Below are 24946 nucleotides of genomic sequence, written 5' to 3'. Positions count from 1 at the left end.
GAAAATCACTTACACCCCAATTTGATTGGTTCCTTATTTCCAGTTAGTACTTTTCGCCATAACTCGGTAACCAAACACAGTACGACCTTGAAAAAATTACAGGGTGTAGTTCGGAAAGTTTAGAAACTTTTTCCTTTCTTGACATTTTCCTGTCAGATTGACAGTTTTTGCGTGAAAAATTAAAGAAAATCACTTACACCCCAATTTGATTGGTTCCTTATTTCCAGTTAGTACTTTTCGCCATAACTCGGTAACAAAACACAGTACGACCCTGAAAAAATTACAGGGGGTAGTTTGAAAAGTTTGGAAACTTTTTCCTTTCTTGACAGTTTCCTGTCAGACTGACAGTTTTCGCGTGAAAAATTAAAGAAAATCACTTACACCCCAATTTGATTGGTTCCTTATTTCCAGTTAGTACTTTTCGCCCTAACTCGGTAATAAAACAGAGTACGACCCTGAAAAAATTACAGGGGGTAGTTCGAAAAGTTTAGAAACTTTTTCCTTTCTTGACATTTTCCTGTCAGACTGACAGTTTTCGCGTGAAAAATTAAAGAAAATCACTTACACCCCAATTTGATTGGTTCCTTATTTCCAGTTAGTACTTTTCGCCATAACTCGGTAACAAAACACAGTACGACCCTGAAAAAATTACAGGGGGTAGTTCGGAAAGTTTAGAAACTTTTTCCTTTCTTGACATTTTCCTGTCAGACTGACAGTTTTCGCGTGAAAAATAAATCGAGCATAACGACCAGATCCATTACAATTGCATACTTTCATGGGACATGGTCGAGGGAGTGCGTTAATTACAGGCCCATTTAACCCACTCTCGGTTAAATACCGGTAACTTTCAGTTTGTTTAACCGTTTAAAATGAGGTTAGGTTACCTCTGGAACAAAAGCGAAACATCAGAGGTGGCTATGGAAGCTGTATAAAGCTTTTATAAAAGTTGGTCAAATTTGCGCCCCGATATCTCAAAAACGGTTTGAGATATGAGGTTGAAATTTTTAGGGTGGTTAGAACCATTCAGGGGCCAACTTTTATCAAGAATAAGTTTTTTTCGTAAACCCTGTAGTTTTGGCGCGAATACGGAAAAACTGAGTGAACATCACCACACTCGTGATATTCACTAGAAGAAACTTTTGGCCATAACCCGGTAACTAAGACCATTACAAGCGTGAAAAAATTACAGGGGGTAGTTCAGAGAGTTTAGAAACTTTTTCCTTCTATGACATTTCCTCCTCAGACTGACAGTTTGGGAGTAAAAAAATATTAAAAAAAAATTTTTTGCAAACCAGTACCATATCGTACCACAGCGGTCACGGATGGTACCATCAGTACCATGTGAAAGCGATACGGCTATGGTTAGCACATTTTCGCTCAGTCGGCATCATTTTTGATGGTATTCCGGCCTGGTAGTTGGTATAGCGAGTGTTACCAGTCTCCTGGTCAAAACCCAAGAAAACGACATTCTTTTGCTGGTTTTCAGTGTGCGCGAGCGTGATTTTCCTCTCGAAATTGTGCGTGGAAAAGTGCGGAAAATTGGATTAAAAAAACCTGGAAAATTCCCAACATTTTCTTTAAGGTAAGTCATTAGGGCAATTACTTGGGCCACCCAGTTTAACTCGCTATAACTCGGTTATTTTGACAGTTACAGGGTGGTTCGATACGCCATTTTGTAGCCCGTGAAATTCTCTTTTGACCACCCTCTATAGGGTTTTCACCTAAAATGTCAAATAACCGAGTTATTTACTGTTAAAGCCGAGTTATTTGCAGTAAAGTTTGTATTTGACAGTTTCCACTTTAACATCCTGTAACTCGGTTATTTTGACAGCTACAGGGTGGTTCAATGTACCAGTTTGTAGGCCTTGAAATTCTCTTTTGATCACCCTGTATAGTGTTTTTACCTAAAATGTCAAATAACTGAGTTATTTACTGTTAAATCTGTCAAAGTTATAAGTTTGATTAACAAATTGAAAACTACTTTGAAAAAGTATATTTGACAGTTTTGATGTTAGTGACAGTTGTCACGTGATTTAAGAACACTATTCAGCTAGACGGTCACGTGACAACTGTCAAAATAACTGTCAAAAATGTCAAAAACCACGTTTTCAATCAAATATTGCAAGAAAACTGTACTTAACCAGATTTTGGCAACTTTTGAGTACAGTTTGACAATTTTGACGTTAGTGACAGTTGTCACGTGATTTTAGAACACTATTCAGCTAAAAGGTCACGTGACAACTGTCAAAATAACTGTCAAAAATGTCAAAAACCACGTTTTCAATCAAATACTGCAAGAAAACTGTATTAACCCAGATTTTGGCAACTTTTGAGTACAATTTGACAGTTTTGACGTTAGTGACAGTTGTCATGTGATTTAAGAACACTATTCAGCTAGACGGTCACGTGACAACTGTCAAAATAACTGTCAAAAACCACGTTTTCAATCAAATACTGCAAGAAACTGTACTTAACCCAGATTTTGGCAACTTTTGAGTCCAGTTTGACAGTTTTGACGTTAGTGACAGTTGTCACGTGATTTTAGAACATTATTCAGCTAAAAGGTCACGTGACAACTGTCAAAAATGTCAAAAACCACGTTTTCAATCAAATATTGCAAGAAAACTGTACTTAACCCAGATTTTGGCAACTTTTGAGTACAGTTTGACAGTTTTGACGTTAGTGACAGTTGTCACGTGATTTTAGGACACTAATTAGCTAGAAGGTCACGTGACAACTGTCAAAATAACTGTCAAAAATGTCAAAAACCACATTTTTAAACAAATATTGCAAGAAAACTATACTTAATCCAGATTTTGGCAACTTTTGAGTACAGTTTGACAGTTTTGACGTTAGTGACAGTTGTCACGTGATTCTGAAATACTATTTAGATAGACGGTCACGTGACAACTGTCAAAATTACTGTCAAAAATGTCAAAAATGTCAAAAACCACGTTTTCAATCAAATACTGCAAGAAAACTGTACTTAACCCAGATTTTGGCAACTTTTGAGTACAGTTTGACAGTTTTGACTTTAATGACAGTTGTCACGTGATTTAAGAACACTATTTAGCTAAACGGTCACGTGACATCTGTCAAAATAACTGTCAAAAATGTCAAAAATCACGTTTTCAATCAAATATTGCAAGAAAACTGTACTTAACCCAGATTTTGGCAACTTTTGAGTACAGTTTGACAGTTTTGACTTTAATGACAGTTGTCACGTGATTTAAGAACACTATTCAGCTAGACAGTCACGTGACAACTGTCAAAATAACTGTCAAAAATGTCAAAAACCACATTTTCAATCAAATACTGCAAGAAAACTGTACTTAACCTAGATTTTGGCGACTTTTGAGTACAGTTTGACAGTTTTGACGTTAGTGACAGTTGTCACGTGATTCTGAAACACTATTTAGATAGACGGTCACGTGACAACTGTCAAAATAACTGTCAAAAATGTCAAAAACCACGTTTTCAATCAAATACTGCAAGAAAACTGTACCTAACCCAGATTTTGGCAACTTTTGAGTACAGTTTGACAGTTTTGACGTTAGTGACAGTTGTCACGTGATTTAAGAACACTATTCAGCAAGACGGTCACGTGATAACTGTCAAAATAACTGTCAAAAATGTCAAAAACCACGTTTTCAATCAAATACTGCAAGAAAACTGTACTTAACCCAGATTTTGGCAAATTTTGAGTCCAGTTTGACAGTTTTGACGTTAGTGACACTTGTCATGTGATTTTAGAACACTAATTAGCTATACGGTCACGTGACAACTGTCAAAATAACTGTCAAAAATGTCAAAAATGTCAAAAACCACGTTTTCAATCAAATATTGCAAGAAAACTGTACTTAACCCAGATTTTGGCGACTTTTGAGTACAGTTTGACAGTTTTGACGTTAGTGACAGTTGTCACGTGATTTTAGAACACTATCCAGCTAGATGTTCACGTGACATCTGTCAAAATAACTGTCAAAAATGTCAAAAACCACGTTTTCAATCAAATACTGCAAGAAACTGTACTTAACCCAGATTTTGGCAACTTTTGAGTACAGTTTGACAGTTTTCACGTTAATGACAGTTGTCACGTGATTTTAGGACACTATCCAGCTAGACGGTCACGTGACATCTGTCAAAATAGCTGTCAAAAATGTCAAAAACCACGTTTTCAATCAAATATTGCAAGAAAACTGTACTTAACCCAGATTTTGGCAACTTTTGAGTACAGTTTGACAGTTTTGACGTTAGTGACAGTTGTCACGTGATTTTAGGACACTAATTAGCTAGAAGGTCACGTGACAACTGTCAAAATAACTGTCAAAAATGTCAAAAACCACATTTTTAAACAAATATTGCAAGAAAACTATACTTAATCCAGATTTTGGCAACTTTTGAGTACAGTTTGACAGTTTTGACGTTAGTGACAGTTGTCACGTGATTCTGAAATACTATTTAGATAGACGGTCACGTGACAACTGTCAAAATTACTGTCAAAAATGTCAAAAATGTCAAAAACCACGTTTTCAATCAAATACTGCAAGAAAACTGTACTTAACCCAGATTTTGGCAACTTTTGAGTACAGTTTGACAGTTTTGACTTTAATGACAGTTGTCACGTGATTTAAGAACACTATTTAGCTAAACGGTCACGTGACATCTGTCAAAATAACTGTCAAAAATGTCAAAAATCACGTTTTCAATCAAATATTGCAAGAAAACTGTACTTAACCCAGATTTTGGCAACTTTTGAGTACAGTTTGACAGTTTTGACTTTAATGACAGTTGTCACGTGATTTAAGAACACTATTCAGCTAGACAGTCACGTGACAACTGTCAAAATAACTGTCAAAAATGTCAAAAACCACATTTTCAATCAAATACTGCAAGAAAACTGTACTTAACCTAGATTTTGGCGACTTTTGAGTACAGTTTGACAGTTTTGACGTTAGTGACAGTTGTCACGTGATTCTGAAACACTATTTAGATAGACGGTCACGTGACAACTGTCAAAATAACTGTCAAAAATGTCAAAAACCACGTTTTCAATCAAATACTGCAAGAAAACTGTACCTAACCCAGATTTTGGCAACTTTTGAGTACAGTTTGACAGTTTTGACGTTAGTGACAGTTGTCACGTGATTTAAGAACACTATTCAGCAAGACGGTCACGTGATAACTGTCAAAATAACTGTCAAAAATGTCAAAAACCACGTTTTCAATCAAATACTGCAAGAAAACTGTACTTAACCCAGATTTTGGCAAATTTTGAGTCCAGTTTGACAGTTTTGACGTTAGTGACACTTGTCATGTGATTTTAGAACACTAATTAGCTATACGGTCACGTGACAACTGTCAAAATAACTGTCAAAAATGTCAAAAATGTCAAAAACCACGTTTTCAATCAAATATTGCAAGAAAACTGTACTTAACCCAGATTTTGGCGACTTTTGAGTACAGTTTGACAGTTTTGACGTTAGTGACAGTTGTCACGTGATTTTAGAACACTATCCAGCTAGATGTTCACGTGACATCTGTCAAAATAACTGTCAAAAATGTCAAAAACCACGTTTTCAATCAAATACTGCAAGAAACTGTACTTAACCCAGATTTTGGCAACTTTTGAGTACAGTTTGACAGTTTTCACGTTAATGACAGTTGTCACGTGATTTTAGGACACTATCCAGCTAGACGGTCACGTGACATCTGTCAAAATAGCTGTCAAAAATGTCAAAAACCACGTTTTCAATCAAATATTGCAAGAAAACTGTACTTAACCCAGATTTTGGCAACTTTTGAGTACAGTTTGACATTTTTGACGTTAATGACAGTTGTCACGTGATTTAAGAACACTACTTAGCTAGACGGTCACGTGACAACTGTCAAAATAACTGTCAAAAATGTCAAAAACCACGTTATCAATCAAATACTGCAAGAAAACTGTACCTAACCCAGATTTTGGCAACTTTTGAGTCCAGTTTGACAGTTTTGACGTTAGTGACAGTTGTCACGTGATTCTGGAACACTATTTAGCTAAACGGTCACGTGACATCTGTCAAAATAACTGTCAAAAATGTCAAAAATCACGTTTTCAATCAAATATTGCAAGAAAACTGTACTTAACCCAGATTTTGGCAACTTTTGAGTACAGTTTGACAGTTTTGACTTTAATGACAGTTGTCACGTGATTTAAGAACACTATTCAGCTAGACGGTCACGTGACACCTGTCAAAATAACTGTCAAAAATGTCAAAAACCACGTTTTCAATCAAATATTGCAAGAAAACTGTACTTAACCCAGATTTTGGCAACTTTTGAGTACAGTTTGACAGTTTTGACGTTAATGACAGTTGTCACGTGATTTAAGAACACTACTTAGCTAGACGGTCACGTGATAACTGTCAAAATAACTGTCAAAAATGTCAAAAACCACGTTTTCAATCAAATACTGCAAGAAAACTGTACTAAACCCAGATTGCCAGAAAACGCGGAATATCTCATAAACGGTTAAAGTTAGGAAAAAACCACCAAACACCAAATTTACTCAAAATTGAATGGGGAACCCAAAAATACCATTTTTTCTCTATGAAACACCCTGTATACACATTATATACAGGGTGGTTTAGGGAAAATTTGACCACCCCAATGGGTGGTGAAAATCCACCCATTTGGGCCACTCGAGTAGAGTAATTTAATCGATTTTCTGCTTCAAAGCTTTTTGGGGACACCCTGTACCAGTTAATTGTCTAGGTAATTGATTTGCCTAGTAATTACCGGAAACCTAACCTAAAACATCCTGCGTCTAAATTTAACGCTAATTTTACCACAGTCACTGTACAGGGTGGTCAAAAGTGTGATTCGAGGGCTTCAAATTGGTATTTTGAACCACCCTGTAACTGTCAAAATAACCGAGTTATGGGCTGTCAAAGTGGCAACTGTCAAATTTAGTACAATCACGTTTTTAACCCTAAATAACTCGCTTATTTGACATTTTAGGGAAAAATACTATACAGGGTGGTCAAAAGGGAATTTCAAGGGCTACAAATTGATATTTTGAACCACCCAGTAACTGTCAAAATAACAAAGTTACGGACTGTCAAAGTGTGAACTGTCAAATGTGAATTTCTGTAGAAAGTGTATTAATAGTTTTATGAGTGACGTTTATGACAGTTTTGACAGTTGACAGTTACTTTGACAAGTGAATTTATCCGTCACCAAACTGACAAATGACATTTGGGGCACCGTAAACCTACAAAACTGAAATTAAGTGCGAAAAGCAGTCCAACCAAGTTAGTAGTTTTGTGTAAGTGACTTTCTGGAATTTTTTACTCAAAAAGTTGACTTTTGAGAAGAAAATGTCAAGAGTCAAAAAAGTTCCAAAACTTTTCAAACTACCCCCTGTAATTTTTTCATGGCCGTGCTGTTGTTATTTACGGGGTTAGAGCAAAAAGCAATCAAACAAGGTGATTTAAGCTTGTAAGTGACTTTTGGAATTTTTTGCCACCAAACGGTAACTCTGACAAAAAAAAGTCAAGAGAGGAAAAAGTTTCTAAACTTATCGAACTACACCCTGTAATTTTTTGAAGGTCGCACTCCCCCTGTATACAGGGGGAGGGCCCAAAATAGTCAAACACTGTGTAAATAAGTGCTTCTAGCAAAAAAAACCTGAAGATGGCGCAAACGCAGCCAAGAAACTTTGACAGTATATTTAAACATTCCCACACCCATATACAGGGTGAAACAAGCATAAAAAAACAGCAAAAAAACCAAAAAAAAAATTTTTTGAGTTTGAATTGTTGAATTTTTACATTTATTTGAGTCACCCTGTATATAAGTTTTATAAGCACGTCCAGGCTGTGTTCCAATATATTAATTACCTTCACCCACACCCAAATCAATCGATCACGTGTTAATTATGTATTGATGACGCTTAAGGAATGCAAATGGTTGTTCAAGGTTATGTTTGTCCTTTTTTAGTACATTAGCAACTTTCCCGAATTTTTTCCCTGGAAACCGTACGTCTGAGAGAGACAACACAAGAGAGAAGAAAGTTTCTAAACTTACTCAACTACCCCCTGTAAAATTTTCACGCTTGTAAAGTAAATAGTTACCGAGTTATGGTGAAAAGTATACTAACTGGAAAAAGCAAACCATGTAAATTGGGGTGTAAGTAACTTTTTTAATTTTTTTACGCAAAAACTTGAAGTCTGAGGAAAAAAAGTCAAGAGAGGAAAAAGTTTCTAAACTTTTCAAACTACCCCCTAAAAAATTTTCACCCTTGAAATGTCAATAGTTACCGAGTTATGGCCAAAAGTACGAACCAAAAACACAACAATCTATAATAACTGTTTTGACCATTTCTGGATGTTATTACAACAACCATGGAGGTGTAAAATAATAAATGTAATTACGTAAACATGGTAAATTGCTGGTATAATCAAAATCAACGCTCAAGGTCCTTTAAATATGCGTATTTGCTGTTTAATAAGCACATTCCATGCATTTGCACCCATAATAACTCGATAATTAATCAATTTAGCAATTTCAATGGTAAATTCACTGTAAAGTGGGTATTTTTTGATTTATTTCATGCAATTTGGCAACGTCGCATCGATTTTTACGTGCTGAATGGCTCCGTCCAATCACAGAACCGGATTTGGAGGGCGTGGGAGGTTTAAAGTCATTTTGACAGTTTTGGCTTTGACAGTGAATAATTCGGTTATTTGACAGGTTACGTCAAAATGTCAAAGAAGGTAAATGATAGTCCAGACTATAAGGTTTCCAAAAATATGATTACATAAGACTGGATCGTTACTGGTTTGGCCGCTAGAGGGCGCCAAAACTCAGCTTGTCAGACCAAATAACCATTTTGACAGTCGTTTCGTTTGACAGTTAATAACTCGGTTATTTGACAAGTTACGTCAAAATGTCAAAGAAGGTAAAAGATAGTCCCGACTATGAGGTTTCCAAAAATATGACTACATAAGACTGGATCGTTACTGGTTTGGCCGCTAGAGGGCGTCAAAACTCAGCTTGTCAGAACAAAACTGCCCTGTTAACCATTTTGACAATCTTCTCTTTGACAGTTAATAATTCGGTTATTTGACAAGTTACGTCAAAATGTCAAAGAAGGTAAATTATAGTCCACACTATAAGGTTTCCAAAAATATGACTACATAAGACTGGATCGTTACTGGTTTGGCCACTAGAGGGCGTCAAAAACCAGCTTGTCAGACCAAAACTGCCCTGTTAACCATTTTGACAATCATCTCTTTGACAGTGAATAACTCGGTTATTTGACAAGTTACGTCAAAATGTCAAAGAAGGTAAAAGATAGTCCAGACTACTAGGTTTCCAAAAATATGATTAGTTGTTGCTGTTACTTTACTGGTTTGGTCGCTAGAGGGCGTCAAAATCTTTCAAACCAAAACACACTTGGGACACCCGGTATACACAGGAAAGTTGTGCAAAAATTTTTTTCCACATTTCCGCATCGTATATCGACATTTTGTAATGCGATAATGTAAATAGCAAGTCGATAGGCTTAATTATGACCAGATTGTGAAATTTGTATGGTTTTTGCACGTAAAATTGACTTTCACTTAAACAAACACCTGTTCGTCCACTAATCAATGGTAAAAAGCTCGATTTCTTCCTCAAAATTACAGTTTTTTACATATAAAACACATATAGTGAAAATCAAACTTGATTGCGATGACGTCACACACTCTTAAACGCCCTTTTAAATGGTAATCAAGTTGGGAAATTGAATAAATTAGTTAAACCGCATTCCCTAAACGGAAATTAGTTGAAAATGTCAATTTGACAGGTTTGCGGAAAACCAATATGGCCGCCAGCTTAGTGGGCACAAAAAAACCGTAGTTTTTGGTGCATCATTCCAAAAAATCGCCCATTTGAAACACCCGGTGTATACGGGTCAGGTGGTCGTAAGTAGGGAATGAATGGGGCTGTCACGTGACGTTGACCGCACCGGGCTAAGTTGCGCGGTTTGGCCGCTAGAGCGCCTCAAAGTAGTTAAGTCAAATCGAACCATTTTGACAGCAGTTGCTTTGACACTTAATAACTCCGTTACTACAAGATTTACGTTGAAACGTCACTGAAGGAAAAAGATAGTGCAGACTCTGAGGTTTCCAAAAATATGGTCACATGACTTGATAGCTGTCACCGTTCAGCCGCTAGAGGGCGCCAAAGTAACGTGTGACAAACTAAACAAACCATTTTGACAGCAGTTGCTTTGACACTTAATAACTCGGTTACTAAAAGATTTACGCGCAAAAGTCACTGAAGCTAAAAGATAGTGCAGACTCTGAGGTTTCCAAAAATATGGTCACATGACTTGATAGCTGTCACCGTTCAGCCGCTAGAGGGCGTCAAAATCTACAGTAACCTAACCTAACCTACCATAAATGCACTTACTTGTTTCACCCTGTATCTCTTGAACCTTTTGCGGAAAAGTTCTGAAAAAATTCAGGGACGTACTCCAAGGCCTACTAAAAATTTGACCCAAATTACAGGGCCGTACTCAAAAAATTAAAATTTCCAGAAATTTTTAAAAATTTATATTTTTTTTTCAGATATGGACGAACAGACAGCCTGGGTGCTAGCCTTACAGCTGGTGGCCCTAATTTCCATAGCCAGCGCGATTATGCTGTATTTGATGTGTAAAATACGCGGTACCCAAGATGGTGCCCCGGGTACCGCCCATGGTGCCGGTAAACCGGTCGTGGTGACCTGTTGCGACAACTCCATAGGACTCCAGGTCAGTTTACCCGTCAAAACTGTCAAAAAATTTGACGTTTCCGACTGTCAAAATGATCGGTAAATGACAGGCTACACACTGGTGCCAGTTTCACCGCGACATCTGTCAAAATAACCGAGCTGTCAGCTGTCAAAGTTGGTAAATCGTAGAAATGTATCAAAGTCGTTACAGCAGTAGGTTTATAGGTATTTTGACTGGATTTTGACAGATGTCACTAAAGTGACAGATGAAGCAACGTCATACAAGGTGGATCAAACGTCACAACTGTCAAAATGACACCCATAAACCTATAAAATGTCTTATAAAGCACTTTCTGTGCAATTTTGTAACTTTCAAGGTTTCTTTACAGGTTTATGGTTATTTTGACTGGATTTTGACAGATGTCACTATAGTGACAGATGAAGCAACGTCATACAAGGTGGATCACACGTGACAGCTGTCAAAATGACACCCATAAACCTATAAAATGTCAAATAAAGCACTTTCTGTGCAATTTTGAAACTTTCAAAGGTTCTTGACAGGTTTATGGTTATTTGGGCTGGATTTTGACAGATGTCACTAAAGTGACAGATGAAGCAACGTCCTACAAGGTGTATGAAATGTCACAACTGTCAAAATGAGGTCCATAAACCTATAAAATGTCAAATAAAGCACTTTCAGTGCATTTTTGTAACTTTCAAGGTTTCTTTATACGTTTATTAGTATTTGGGCTGGATTTTGACAGATGTCACTATAGTGACAGTTGAAGCAACGTCCTACAAGGTGGATCACACGTGACAACTGTCAAAATGACACCCATAAACCTATAAAATGTCTTATAAAGCACTTTCAGTGCAATTTTGTAACTTTCAAGGTTTCTTTACAGGTTTATGGTTATTTGGGCTGGATTTTGACAGATGTCACTTCAGTGACAGTTGAAGCAACGTCCTACAAGGTGGATCACTCGTGACAACTGTCAAAATGACACCCATAAACCTATAAAATGTCTTATAAAGCACTTTCAGTGCAATTTTGTAACTTTCAAGGTTTCTTTACAGGTTTATGGTTATTTGGGCTGGATTTTGACAGATGTCACCTCAGTGACAGATGCAGCAATGTCCTACAAGGTGGATCACACGTGACAGCTGTCAAAATGACACCCACAAACCTATAAAATGTCTAATAAAGCACTTTCAGTGCAATTTTGTAACTTTCAAGGTTTCTTTACAGGTTTATGGTTATTTGGGCTGGATTTTGACAGATGTCACTTTAATGACAGATGAAGCAATGTTCTGCAAGGTGGATCACACGTGACAACTGTCAAAATGAGACCCATAAACCTATAAAATGTCTTATAAAGCACTTTCTGTGCAATTTTGTAACTTTCAAGGTTTCTTTACAGGTTTATGGTCATTTGGGCTGGATTTTGACAGATGTCACCTCAGTGACAGATGAAGCAATGTTCTGCAAGGTGGATCACACGTGACAACTGTCAAAATGACACCCATAAACCTATAAAATGTCAAATAAAGCACTTTCAGTGCAATTTTGTAACTTTCAAAGGTTCTTGACAGGTTTATGGTTATTTGGGCTGGATTTTGACAGATGTCACTAAAGTGACAGATGAAGCAACGTCCTACAAGGTGTATGAAATGTCACAACTGTCAAAATGAGGCCCATAAACCTATAAAATGTCAAATAAAGCACTTTCGGTGCATTTTTGTAACTTTCAAGGTTTCTTTACAGGTTTGTGGTTATTTGGGATGGATTTTGACAGATGTCACTATAGTGACAGTTGAAGCAACGTCCTACAAGGTGGATCACACGTGACAGCTGTCAAAATGACACCCACAAACCTATAAAATGTCTAATAAAGCACTTTCAGTGCAATTTTGTAACTTTCAAGGTTTCTTTACAGGTTTATGGTTATTTGGGCTGGATTTTGACAGATGTCACTTTAATGACAGATGAAGCAATGTTCTGCAAGGTGGATCACACGTGACAACTGTCAAAATGAGACCCATAAACCTATAAAATGTCTTATAAAGCACTTTCTGTGCAATTTTGTAACTTTCAAGGTTTCTTTACAGGTTTGTGGTTATTTGGGATGGATTTTGACAGATGTCACTATAGTGACAGTTGAAGCAACGTCCTACAAGGTGGATCACACGTGACAGCTGTCAAAATGACACCCATAAACCTATAAAATGTCAAATAAAGCACTTTCAGTGCATTTTTGTAACTTTCAAAGGTTTCTTTACAGGTTTATGGTCATTTGGGCTGGATTTTGACAGATGTCACCTCAGTGACAGACTAAACAATGTCTTACAAGGTGGATCACACGTGACAACTGTCAAAATGAGACCCATAAACCTATAAAATGTCAAATAAAGCACTTCCAGTGCATTTTTGTAACTTTCAAAGGTTTCTTTACAGGTTTATGGTCATTTGGGCTGGATTTTGACAGATGTCACCTCAGTGACAGATGAAGCAATGTCCTACAATGTGGATCACACGTGACAGCTGTCAAAATGACACCCATAAACCTATAAAATGTCAAATAAAGCACTTTCTGTGCAATTTTGTAGCTTTCAAAGGTTCTTTAGAGGTTTATGGTTATTTGGGCTGGATTTTGACAGATGTCACTAAAGTGACAGATGAAGCAACGTCCTACAAGGTGTATGAAATGTCACAACTGTCAAAATGAGGCCCATAAACCTATAAAATGTCAAATAAAGCACTTTCAGTGCAATTTTGTAACTTTCAAGGTTTCTTTATACGTTTATTAGTATTTGGGCTGGATTTTGACAGATGTCACTATAGTGACAGTTGAAGCAACGTCCTACAAGGTGGATCACACGTGACAGCTGTCAAAATGACACCCATAAACCTATAAAATGTCTAATAAAGCACTTTCAGTGCAATTTCTGCATTTCTATTAGTTTCATTGTTCAAGTGTATTTTATAGTTTTATAGCTTGATGGAGCCAGTTGTGACGTTTGTCGGTGCAATGACAGATCGAGTGACACATGTCAAAGTGACAGTCAAACGTCAAATCTGTCAAAAATGACTGATAAACTTGAATAAATGTACTTTCTGTACAACTTTGGTAACTTTCAAGGTTTGTGGTGATTTGGACTGGATTTTGACAGATGTCACTTAAGTGACAGATCAAGCACACGTCACAACTGTCAAAATGAGACCCATAAACCTATAAAATGTCTAATAAAGCACTTGAAAATCGAAATTTTCTTCCCCTCCCCCCTACAATGTTTTTCCTAGACAATTACCCCCCCCTCTCCCTCTTCTCAACCCCCTCTCCTGCGCACACTCGCTCCATCTCACTCCAACTAATGCAATCGTCCATTTCAGGTGGCCGTCCATCTGGCTAATCGGGGTTTTCGCGTGTTTGCCGGCCTGAAAAACGGACTGTCCCACACTCAGGACGACTCGGTACCAGGCAAAGTGATTAGGGCGTGGCTCAAACACAAGGAAAGTGTCCAATTACCGGGACACATTATTCCTCTACACTTGGACGTTACCAGGGAAGACCTGTTGTACGAGTCGGTGGACATAATCAGAGCCCACTTGCCCGCTGGCGAAGATGGTTAGTAGTGAGTCAACTTTGACGCTCTCTAGCGGCCAAACGGTACAACCTAGCCTAGTCCGGTCAACATCACGTGATAGCCCCGTTCAGTAGCTCTATTTTGTTATACAGTGCGTTTCATCAGAATGTGTCAAATAAGCGAGTTATTTGACATTTTATGGGACAGTGCAACCAAATTTAGCTCAAAGTTGACAGTTAACTTTGACGTCCTCTAGCGGCCAAACGGTAGAACTTAGCGTCCCCCGCTCAACGTCACGTGATAGCCCTTTATATAACCTGTTTTTTGTTATCCAGTGTCCATATACAGGGTGTTTCAAATAAGCGAGTTATTTACATTTTTTTGGATTAGTGTAGCAACATTTGTAGGGTTTTAGTGAAGTTCTAAAGAAACCGCCACCATTTTGTCACGATTTTTAACCAAACTGTCTTTACAGACTAATTTTGGTCTCAAAAACTCGAATTTGGTGTCAAATTTGCTGTAAACGGTACCATTTTGGTTGTGTCCTTGAAATTTGGGTTTTCTTGACAGTTTTTTGGGCGTGGCCTACGTATAAGGGCCGTACCGGCCCTTTGGCACCCCACGTCAGTTTCTGACCGTCAATTCAAAGGCTTCTGCCCGGTTTAACTTAATTTTCAAAACTAAAAATTTTTCTCGAAAAATCCCTAGGGACCCCCCTGTAAAATTTTGAAAAATTTCTGATTTTATTTTTTTACTGACAAACGGTGCGTCGTACAGAAAAAGTGATTGTTAGGTAAATGGTGTGTTTTACCAAGGTGCATTTATAGTAAAATTTTCAGACTGCTAACTTGAACCGTTTACGAGATATTTACAAAAAAGTGCGAAAATAATGAGTCAACTTTGACGTCCTCTAGCGGCCAAACGGTGCAACTTACCCATGCCCGCTCAACGTCACGTGATAGCTCCATTCAGTAGCTTTATTTTGTTATACAGTGCATTTTATGAGAATGTTTCAAATAAGCGAGTTATTGGGGTTTTTTTGGAATGGTGCACCAAAATGTAGCCCAAATTAGGAATTTAAGGGCCTACTATACTAACCGCGGCCATATTGAATTTTGCCCAAAACAAAATGACGTTTTTAACTAATTCCGGCCTGGGGAACGCGAATCCGACCTCCATTTTGCCCCAACACCCACCATTTTGTCACAAAACTCAAAAATGGTGGTCGTGCAAGAAAAAATGATAACCCGGCGGTTTCCCCTTTGTTTTTCATGCAAATCACTTTTTTTCAGAAATTTGGTAAGTGATTTGTACCAACGGAGTGACGTATCGAGGCCCGTTGCGTTTTTAGTAAAATTTTCAGACTCCTAAATAGAAGCGTTTACGAGATATTCACAAAAAAGTGCGAAAATAATGAGTCAACTTTGACGCCCTCTAGCGGCCGAACGGTACAACCTAGCCTAGTCCGGTCAACGTCACGTGATAGCCCCGTTCAGTAGCTCTATTTTGTTATACAATGCGTTTCATCAGAATGTGTCAAATAAGCGAGTTATTTGAGATTGTATGGTACAGTGCAACCAAATTTAGCTCAAACTTGACAGTTAACTTTGACGTCCTCTAGTGGCCAAACGGTACAACATAGCGTCCCCCGCTCAACGTCACGTGATAGCCCTTTATATAACCTGTTTTTTGTTATCCAGTGTCCATATACAGGGTGTTTCAAATAAGCGAGTTATTTTCAATTTTTTGGATTAGTGTAGCAAAATTTTTAGGGTTTAAGTTAAGTTTTAAAGAAACCGCCACCATTTTGTCACGATTTTTAACCAAACTGTCTTTACAGACTAATTTTGGTCTCAAAAACTCGAATTTGGTGTCAAATTTGCTGTAAAAGGTACCATTTTGGTTGTGTCCTTGAAATTTGGGTTTTCTTGACAGTTTTTTGGGCGTGGCTTAGGTATAAGGGCCGTATCGGCCCTTTGGCACCCCACGTCAGTTTCTGACCGTCAATTCAAAGGCTTCTGCCCGGTTAAACTTAATTTTCAAAACCAAAAATTTTTCTCGAAAAATCCCTGGGTACCCCCTTTAAAATTTTGAAAAATTTTTGATTTTATTTTTTTACTGACAAACAGTGCGTCGTACAGAAAAAGTGATGATTAGGTAAATGGTGTGTTTTACTGAGGTGCATTTATAGTAAAATTTTCAGACTGCTAACTTGTACCGTTTACGAGATATTTACAAAAAAGTGCGAAAATAATGAGTCAACTTTGACGTCCTCTAGCGGCCAAACGGTGCAACTTACCCATGCCCGCTCAACGTCACGTGATAGCTCCATTCAGTAGCTTTATTTTGTTATACAGTGCATTTTATGAGAATGTTTCAAATAAGCGAGTTATGGGGGTTTTTTTGGACAGGTGCACCAAAATGTAGCCCAAATTAGGAATTTAAGGGCCTACTATACTAACCGCGGCCATATTGAATTTTTCCCAAAACAAAATGACGTTTTTAACTAATTCCGGCCTGGGGAACACGAATCCGACCTCCATTTTGCCCCAACACCCACCATTTTGTCAGCAAACTCAAAAATGGTGGTCGCGAAAGAAAAAATGATAACCCGGCGGTTTCCCCTTTGTTTTTCATGCAAATCACTTTTTTTCAGAAATTTGGTAAGTGATTTGTACCAACGGAGTGACGTATCGAGGCCCGTTGCGTTTTTAGTAAAATTTTCAGACTCCTAAATAGAAGCGTTTACGAGATATTCACAAAAAAGTGAGAAAATAATGAGTCAACTTTGACGCCCCCTAGCGGCCGAACGGTACAACCTAGCCTAGTCCGGTCAACGTCACGTGATAGCCCCATTCAGTAGCTCTATTTTGTTATACAATGCGTTTCATCAGAATGTGCCAAATAAGCGAGTTATTTGAGATTGTAAGGGACAGTGCAACCAAATTTAGCTCAAAGTTGACAGTTAACTTTGACGTCCTCTAGCGGCCAAACGGTACAACTTAGCGTCCCCCGCTCAACGTCACGTGATAGCCCTTTATATAACCTGTTTTTTGTTATCCAGTGTCCATATACAGGGTGTTTCAAATAAGCGAGTTATTTTCAATTTTTTGGATTAGTGTAGTAAAATTTGTCGGGTTTTAGTAAAGTTCTAAAGAAACCGCCACCATTTTGTCACGAGTTTTAACCAAACTGTCTTTATAGACTAATTTTGGTCTCAAAAACTCGAATTTGGTGTCAAATTTGCCGTAAACGGTACCATTTTGGTTGTGTCCTTGAAATTTGGGTTTTCTTGACAGTTTTTTGGGCGTGGCTTAGGTATAAGGGCCGTACCGGCCCTTTGGCACCCCACGTCAGTTTCTGACCAACAATTCGAAGGCTTCTGCCCGGTTAAACTTAATTTTCAAAACCAAAAATTTTTCTCGAAAAATCCCTGGGTACCCCCTTTAAAATTTTGAAAAATTTTTGATTTTATTTTTTTACTGACAAACAGTGCGTCGTACAGAAAAATTGATTGTTAAGTAAAAGTTGTGTTTTATCAAGGTGCATTTATATTAAAAATTTCAGACTGCTAACTTGAACCGTTTACGAGATATTTACAAAAAAGTGCGAAAATAATGAGTCAACTTTGACGTCCTCTAGCGGCCAAACGGTGCAACTTACCCATGCCCGCTTAACGTCACGTGATAGCTCCATTCAGTAGCTTTATTTTGTTATACAGTGCATTTTATGAGAATGTTTCAAATAAGCGAGTTATGGGGGTTTTTTTGGAAAAGTGCACCAAAATGTAGTCCAAATTAGGAATTTTAGGGCCTACTATACTAACCGCGGCCATATTGAATTTTTCCCAAAACAAAATGACGTTTTTAACTAATTCCGGCATGGGGAACACGAATCCGACCTCCATTTTGCCCCAACACCCACCATTTTGTCACAAAACTCAAAAATGGTGTCCGCGCAAGAAAAAATGATAACCCGGCGGTTTTCCCTTGGTTTTTCATGCAAATCGCTTTTTTCCAGGAATTTGGTCGGTGATTTGCACCAACGGAGTGACGTATCGAGGCCCGTTGGTCCAACAAGACATTTCCCATTGGGACGCCATTTTGAAAACCAACTTACTGGGCGTCTTAAGGGCCGCCAGAACCTTCCAGAACCTGCTAAAACACGCCAGCGGCCGTATACTGACCATAGGAACCACGGACAATATGGGCGCAGGCCTGGTTGCCTACGCTGCTAGCAGGTATTTGACACGTCACGTGACAACTGTCAAAAACCTCAAAAACACGTGGTTTGTATCAAAAACTGCGTTAAACTGTAATTCTTGCAATATCCAGTCAAACTTTGACAGTTTTGACGTTAGTGACAGATGTCACGTGGTTCTGGAACACTATTTATCTAGACGGTCACGTGACAACTGTCAACAGAACTGTCATAAATCTCAAAAACACATTTTACATGTTTTATATGGAAAACTGTGTTAAACTGTATTTTTTGCAATATCCAGTCAAATTTTGACAGTTTTCACGTTAGTGACAGATGTCACGTGGTTCTGGAACACTATTCATCTAGACGGTCACATGACAACTGTCAAAATAACTGTCATAAATCTCAAAAACACGTTTTACATCGACAACTAAAATAAAACTTTTCTAAAACCGAGATTTGGCAATTTTTGAGCACAGTTTGACATTTTTGACAATTTTGACGTTAGTGACAGTTGTCACGTGATCTAGAAATGCTAGTTATCTAGACGGTCACGTGCCTACTGTCAAAATAACTGTCATAAATCTCAGAAACACGTTTTACTTTGACAACTAAAATAAAACTTTCCTAAAACCGAGATTTGGCAATTTTTGAGCACAGTTTGACATTTTTGACAATTTTGACGTTAGTGACAGTTGTCACGTGATCTAGAAATGCTATTTAGCTAGACGGTCACGTGACAACTGTCAAAATAACTGTCATAAATCTCAGAAACACGTTTTACATCGACAACTAAAAGAAAACTTTTCTAAAACTGAATTTTGGCAATTTTTGAGCACAGTTTGACAGTTTTAACAATTTTGACGTTAGTGACAGTTGTCACGTGATATAGAAATGCTATTTATCTAGATGGTCACGTGACAACTGTCAAAATAACTGTCATAAATCTCAGAAACACGTTTTACTTTGACAACTAAAAGAAAACTTTTCTAAAACCGAATTTCAGCAATTTTTGAGCCCAGTTTGACAGTTTTGACGTTAGTGACAGTTGTCACGTGATTTTAGAACATTATTCAGCTAGACGGTCACGTGATAACTGTCAAAATAACTACCATACATCACAGAAACGCGTTGTGTTTCGAAAACTCCCAAATTCAGTAAACCTAGCTTTCAACATTAAATAACTCGGTTATTTGACATTTTTGCTAAAAATACTATATAAGGTGATCTATAGAGAATTTCAAGGGCTACAAATTGGTATATTGAACCACCCTGTAACTGTCCAAATAACCAAGTTACGCAGTGTTTACACTGCGAACTGACTTAATTCATCAAAACAAACCAAAACAGGGCAGGACTAATTTTTAATTTTTTTCTTCTTATCAAGGTATGCGGTTGAAGGGGCCAGTCAGGCCCTGCACTTGGAACTGGCCCATTTGGGCATCAAAGTGGTCACAATCAATCCAATTGGAATCCTGCCCGAGCTGCTCTTTTCCCACCCCAAGCTACTCGAGTAAGTAACGCAGGGTGAAACGAACAACCAAGTTGATTTTAGAGCTTTATGGGTGTTTGACAGTTTTGATAGAGCTGTCAAATCTGTCATAGAGCTGTCAAACTACCAAATACACCTGTAAAATCCAATAAGTGTACAAATTAGGTTTTAGGTGTTTTTACACCAAAACGAAGCGATTTACGGAAAAAATGTATTCTTGACAAAAAGTTGCCCTTGACCCACTCTAACCACCCTGTAACTTTCGACCCGATATTCTGGACCCTTTGTGAGATATCGCGGAAAAACTAAAAACCACCAAATTCCAGGAAAACCGATTCGGACAGCGTTTGCCTGGACATTACCGTGGATTTCCAGCCGAAAGTCCTGGGGGAAAGCGCGCTGGACATTCTGGACCAGGCCCTAACCTCAAAACAGCCAAAACAACGCTACACCCTGGAATACAAGCAGAAATGGTCCAGACCGTTTAATAACCTGTGCGCACGCGTTTAAGTTAAGTTTTGTTATTGTTGTTATTGCGTATTTATGTAAAAATAAAAAAATTGCAAAAAAATGAGTTAAACCAGCCTTAAAGCTAAATAATGCAGGCGGCCATCTTGGATGTTTATAGAGGGCGCTGCGTTGTGAGAATTTCTTCTGTCAGTAAGTGACACAAGTGACAGTTCTTTGACACTCCCCAGTTTGTTTACTGTTTTGGTTATTGTTGTGGTTTTTGATCATTTTCAACCCCAAAAACCACTAAACTCACTACGTTGTGGCTAAATTCACCCCCTAGAAGGGTGTCCGAGTGGTTTCAATGATTATTATAACAGTTTTGGTGCCCCTAACCCTAGTTTTGGCCGTGGAGCCCCCTGCACCCGATACCACCCCCGTTAACCCTCATTTCAAGGACTGGAACAGCATCGACTGTCCCCCCCTTACAGTAATCCATGGTCAGGCAGTCCTAACCGACTATTTGGAACACCAGCAGGTCATCACCATAACTTGTAAGGGCAACTACAAGTTAGTGGGGGAGGGTGTGCTGATTGGGACTTGTTCGAACCAGAAATGGCTGTTTGAAGGGTTTTCTGGGTGGCCCCAGTGTGTTTTAAGGTGCCCCCCACCTCCCTACCTAGGTAAGCTTGATTTTCCCTTGGAAAAAACTGATTTAATGGGGTTTTCGGGTAGAAAACGGTGAGTTAAGTATAGAAAAAGTCCCAAAGGACCACAACCAGGAAATGGGGTATTTGGAAGGCACTAGAGTCACCTACACTTGCTCCAATGGGTATACGATAACTAACCCGGTTAGGGAGTGTCAGAATGGTAATTCCCCCCCTTGAAAGGCTACAAAAACACTGAAAAACCCCTTAAAACAGGCACTTGGAGTGGGGCTAACGCTTTCTGCAAACCAACGAATGAGGTTATGTGCCCCGACCCCCCAAACATACCGTACGGCTTTATTGAGGGCTCGCTCGATTACTTTTGGAACGGGGACGAGGTTTGGGCCCCTTTTGGTCCCCCTTTGATTGTCGGTTAATGGGGTTTTTTCTAGGTTATGTATCACTGTGACTACGGCTACAAAATGGAGGGCAGGAACGTTTTGAAGTGTACCGTCGATGGGACATGGTCGAATGAAGAGCCCCATTGCATTCCCGAAACTGGTAAGTGGCAGTAACCTAACCTAAAAAAGTGTCTGTTAACCTCACTGTATAGGGTGGACCAAAAAGTTGTGTAAAACTAGTTTTTTTGAGTGGGAAATTTGGTCCACCCTGTATAAGTGAATTACACTTCTTTGACTTTTTGGTGGATGCTATACAGGGTGGTCATAAAACGGTTAAAAAAGGCTACAAAATGCTTGTTTGAATCACCCTGTAAGTGTCTTAAAAATTGACTTTTTTTTACTGTTAAAGTGTCATTTTTAGTCCACTCTGTATAAGTGAATTACTCACTAATTTGACTTTTTGGCGGATGCTATACAGGGTGGTCACAAAACGGTTTAAAAACTGTCATTTTCTGACTACAAGTGGGTTTTACAGGCGATTTTGTCCCTGACTGTCCTTTCAAACTGTGTTTCTGGTAGTTCAAACTTTGACAACACTTTTCTTCCTGACTGTACCGAATTTTTTAGTGTATTTTTAGGTTATTGGATAGGAAATTTAATGAGGATTCCAAAAATGTGCTTAAAACTGTCATTTTCTTACTCCAAGTGGGTTTTACAGGCGATTTTGTCCCTGACTGTCCTTTCAAACTGTGTTTCTGGCAGTTCAAACTTTGACACTGTTTTTCTCTCTGACTGTACCGAATTTTTTAGTGTTTTTTTAGGTTATTGGATAGGAAATTTAATGAGGATTCCAAAAATGTGCTTAAAACTGTCATTTTCCCACTCCAAGTAGGTGTTACAGGCAATTTTGTCCCTGACTGTCCTTTCAAACTGTGTTTCTGGTAGTTCAAACTTTGACAACACTTTTCTTCCTGACTGTACCGAATTTTTTAGTGTTTTTTTAGGTTATTGGATAGGAAATTTAATGAGGATTCCAAAAATGTGCTTAAAACTGTCATTTTCCCACTCCAAGTAGGTGTTACAGGCAATTTTGTCCCTGACTGTCCTTTCAAACTGTGTTTCTGGTAGTTCAAACTTTGACAACACTTTTCTTCCTGACTGTACCGAATTTTTTAGTGTTTTTTAGGTTATTGGATAGGAAATTTAATGAGGATTCCAAAAATGTTCTTAAAACTGTCATTTTCTAACTCGAAGTGGGTTTTACAGTCGATTTTGTCCCTGACTGTCCTTTCAAACTGTGTTTCTGGCAGATCAAACTTTGACAGCGTTTTTTTCTCTACCCTGTATACGTAAATTACTCACTAATTTGACTTTTTGGTGGATGCTATACAGGGTGGTCACAAAACGGTTTAAAAAGGCTACAAAATACTTGTTTGAATCACCCTGTAACTGTCTTAAAAATTGACTTTTTTTGACTGTTAAAGTGTCATTTTTAGTCCACTCTGTATAATTGAATTACTCACTTATTTGACTTTTCTGGTGGATGCTATACAGGGTTGTCACAAAACGGTTTAAAAGGCTACAAAATACTTGTTTGAATCACCCTGTAAGAGTCTTAAAAATTGACTTTTTTTGACTGTTAAAGTGTCATTTTTAGTCCACTCTGTATAAGTGAATTAAAATCAGACAATTTGGCAACACCGCTCTACCTAACCTAACCCAATCTAAATTACGACATTTCTGTCAAGAAACTGACCCAAAATGGCGGATTTATGTTAATTTTGACGTACGTCACGTGACCTAAATTGTCCCCACCACCATTGGACACGTTTCAACGGCTCCAACGTTGCCACATCGCTCAGAATTTGTCAAACCTTCAGTTGAATCGGAATTACTATTTAAATTAGTAACCACGAATTTGGCAACACTGTCAAGAAGATTATCAAAATGGCGGATACGTGCATGTTTTATTTTATTTATTTTTCAACGGCGCATCCACCATTTTGTCAATTTGTCAGATTTTTCCCAATTTTTGGGTTAAAATGCATTCATCGATTTGTCAAGAATTTTTTTATTTTTTCAGATCGTCCGCCATTTTAACAAAAAAAAATTTTTTTTGTCGCATTTTTCCAATTAAATCGCACGTTTAACGTCACGTGACTGTATTTTTTAAAACCAAAATGGCGGATTTAGTTAATTTCGATGTTTGTTTGCATGGTTATGGTTAAACTAAGTTTTTCTGCCAGTTCAAACTTTGACAACACTTTTCTTCCTGACTGTACCGAATTTTTTAGTGTTTTTTTAGGTTATTGGATGGGAAATTTAGTGAGGATTCCAAAAATGTGCTCAAAACTGTCATTTTCCCACTCCAAGTGGGTTTTTCAGGCAATTTTGTCCCTGACTGTCCTTTCAAACTGTGTTTCTGGTAGTTCAAACTTTGACAACACTTTTCTTTCTGACTGTATTCAATTTTTTAGTGTATTTTTAGGTTATTGGATAGGAAATTTAATGAGGATTCCAAAAATGTGCTTAAAACTATCATTTTCTCACTCCAAGTGGGTTTTACAGGCAATTTTGTCCCTGACTGTCCTTTCAAACTGTGTTTCTGGTAGTTCAAACTTTGACAACACTTTTCCTCTTGACTGTACCGAATTTTTTAGTGTTTTTTTAGGTTATTGGATAGGAAATTTAATGAGGATTCCAAAAATGTGCTTAAAACTGTAGTTTTCCCACTCCAAGTGGGTTTTACAGGCAATTTTGTCCCTGACTGTCCGTTCAAACTGTGTTTCTGCCAGTTGAAACTTTGACAGTATTTTTTTTCCTGACTGTATTCATTTTTTTAGTGTTTTTTTAAGTTATTGGATAGGAAATTTAATGAGGATTCCAAAAATGTGCTTAAAACTGTAATTTTCCCACCTCAAGTGGGTTTTACTGGCAATTTTGTCCCTGACTGTCCGTTCAAACTGTGTTTCTGCCAGTTGAAACTTTGACAGTATTTTTTTTCCTGACTGTATTCATTTTTTTAGTGTTTTTTAGGTTAATGGATAGGAAATTTAATGGGGATTCCAAAAATGTGCTTAAAACTGTCATTTTCCCACTCCAAGTGGGTTTTACAGGCGATTTTGTTCCTGACTGTCCTTTCAAACTGTGTTTCTGACAGTTCAAACTTTGACACTGTTTTTCTCTCTGACTGTACCGAATTTTTTAGTGTTTTTTTAAGTTATTGGATAGGAAATTTAATGAGGATTCCAAAAATGTGCTTAAAACTATCATTTTCTCACTCCAAGTGGGTTTTACAGGCAATTTTGTCCCTGACTGTCCTTTCAAACTGTGTTTCTGGTAGTTCAAACTTTGACAACACTTTTCCTCTTGACTGTACCGAATTTTTTAGTGTTTTTTTAGGTTATTGGATAGGAAATTTA

General features: G+C 37.9%; 2 protein-coding genes across 3 annotated transcripts in view; both read left to right on the top strand.

Annotated features, from left to right (window-relative positions):
* The first annotated feature begins 1381 nt into the window (after positions 1-1381).
* Positions 1382-20611, top strand: LOC145736836 (putative oxidoreductase YbbO). 2 transcript variants are annotated; one of them, XM_081991274.1, is made up of 6 exons: positions 1382-1582; positions 10602-10786; positions 14138-14372; positions 18352-18619; positions 19922-20047; positions 20353-20611. In XM_081991274.1, exons 2-6 carry the CDS (start codon positions 10604-10606, stop codon positions 20534-20536), a joined length of 996 nt encoding a protein of 331 aa, XP_081847400.1. In that variant the 5' UTR covers positions 1382-1582; positions 10602-10603; the 3' UTR covers positions 20537-20611. The 2 variants fall into 2 exon arrangements, with proteins under 2 accessions (XP_081847400.1, XP_081847402.1); XM_081991276.1 differs by having other exon boundaries at positions 1390-1582; positions 18352-18571; positions 20353-20608.
* Positions 20612-20712: 101 nt separating this feature from the next.
* The window catches only part of LOC145736826 (complement factor H-like), a 36873-nt gene continuing 32639 nt past the window's right edge, over positions 20713-24946 (top strand). The window contains exons 1-4 of the mRNA XM_081991254.1: positions 20713-21159; positions 21212-21346; positions 21400-21521; positions 21576-21684. Coding sequence (XP_081847380.1) covers positions 20841-21159; positions 21212-21346; positions 21400-21521; positions 21576-21684 — 685 coding nt within the window. The 5' untranslated portion in view covers positions 20713-20840. The remainder of the gene's footprint in view (positions 21160-21211; positions 21347-21399; positions 21522-21575; positions 21685-24946) is intronic.

The sequence above is a fragment of the Ips typographus genome, linkage group LG12, assembly GCF_016097725.1.
Source record: "Ips typographus isolate SLU linkage group LG12, UJ_Ityp_2.0, whole genome shotgun sequence".
In the NCBI taxonomy this organism is placed as follows: domain Eukaryota; kingdom Metazoa; phylum Arthropoda; class Insecta; order Coleoptera; family Curculionidae; genus Ips; species Ips typographus.
The sequence above is the reverse complement of the archived record's forward strand: the minus strand, read 5'-3'. Positions and strand labels throughout refer to the sequence as shown.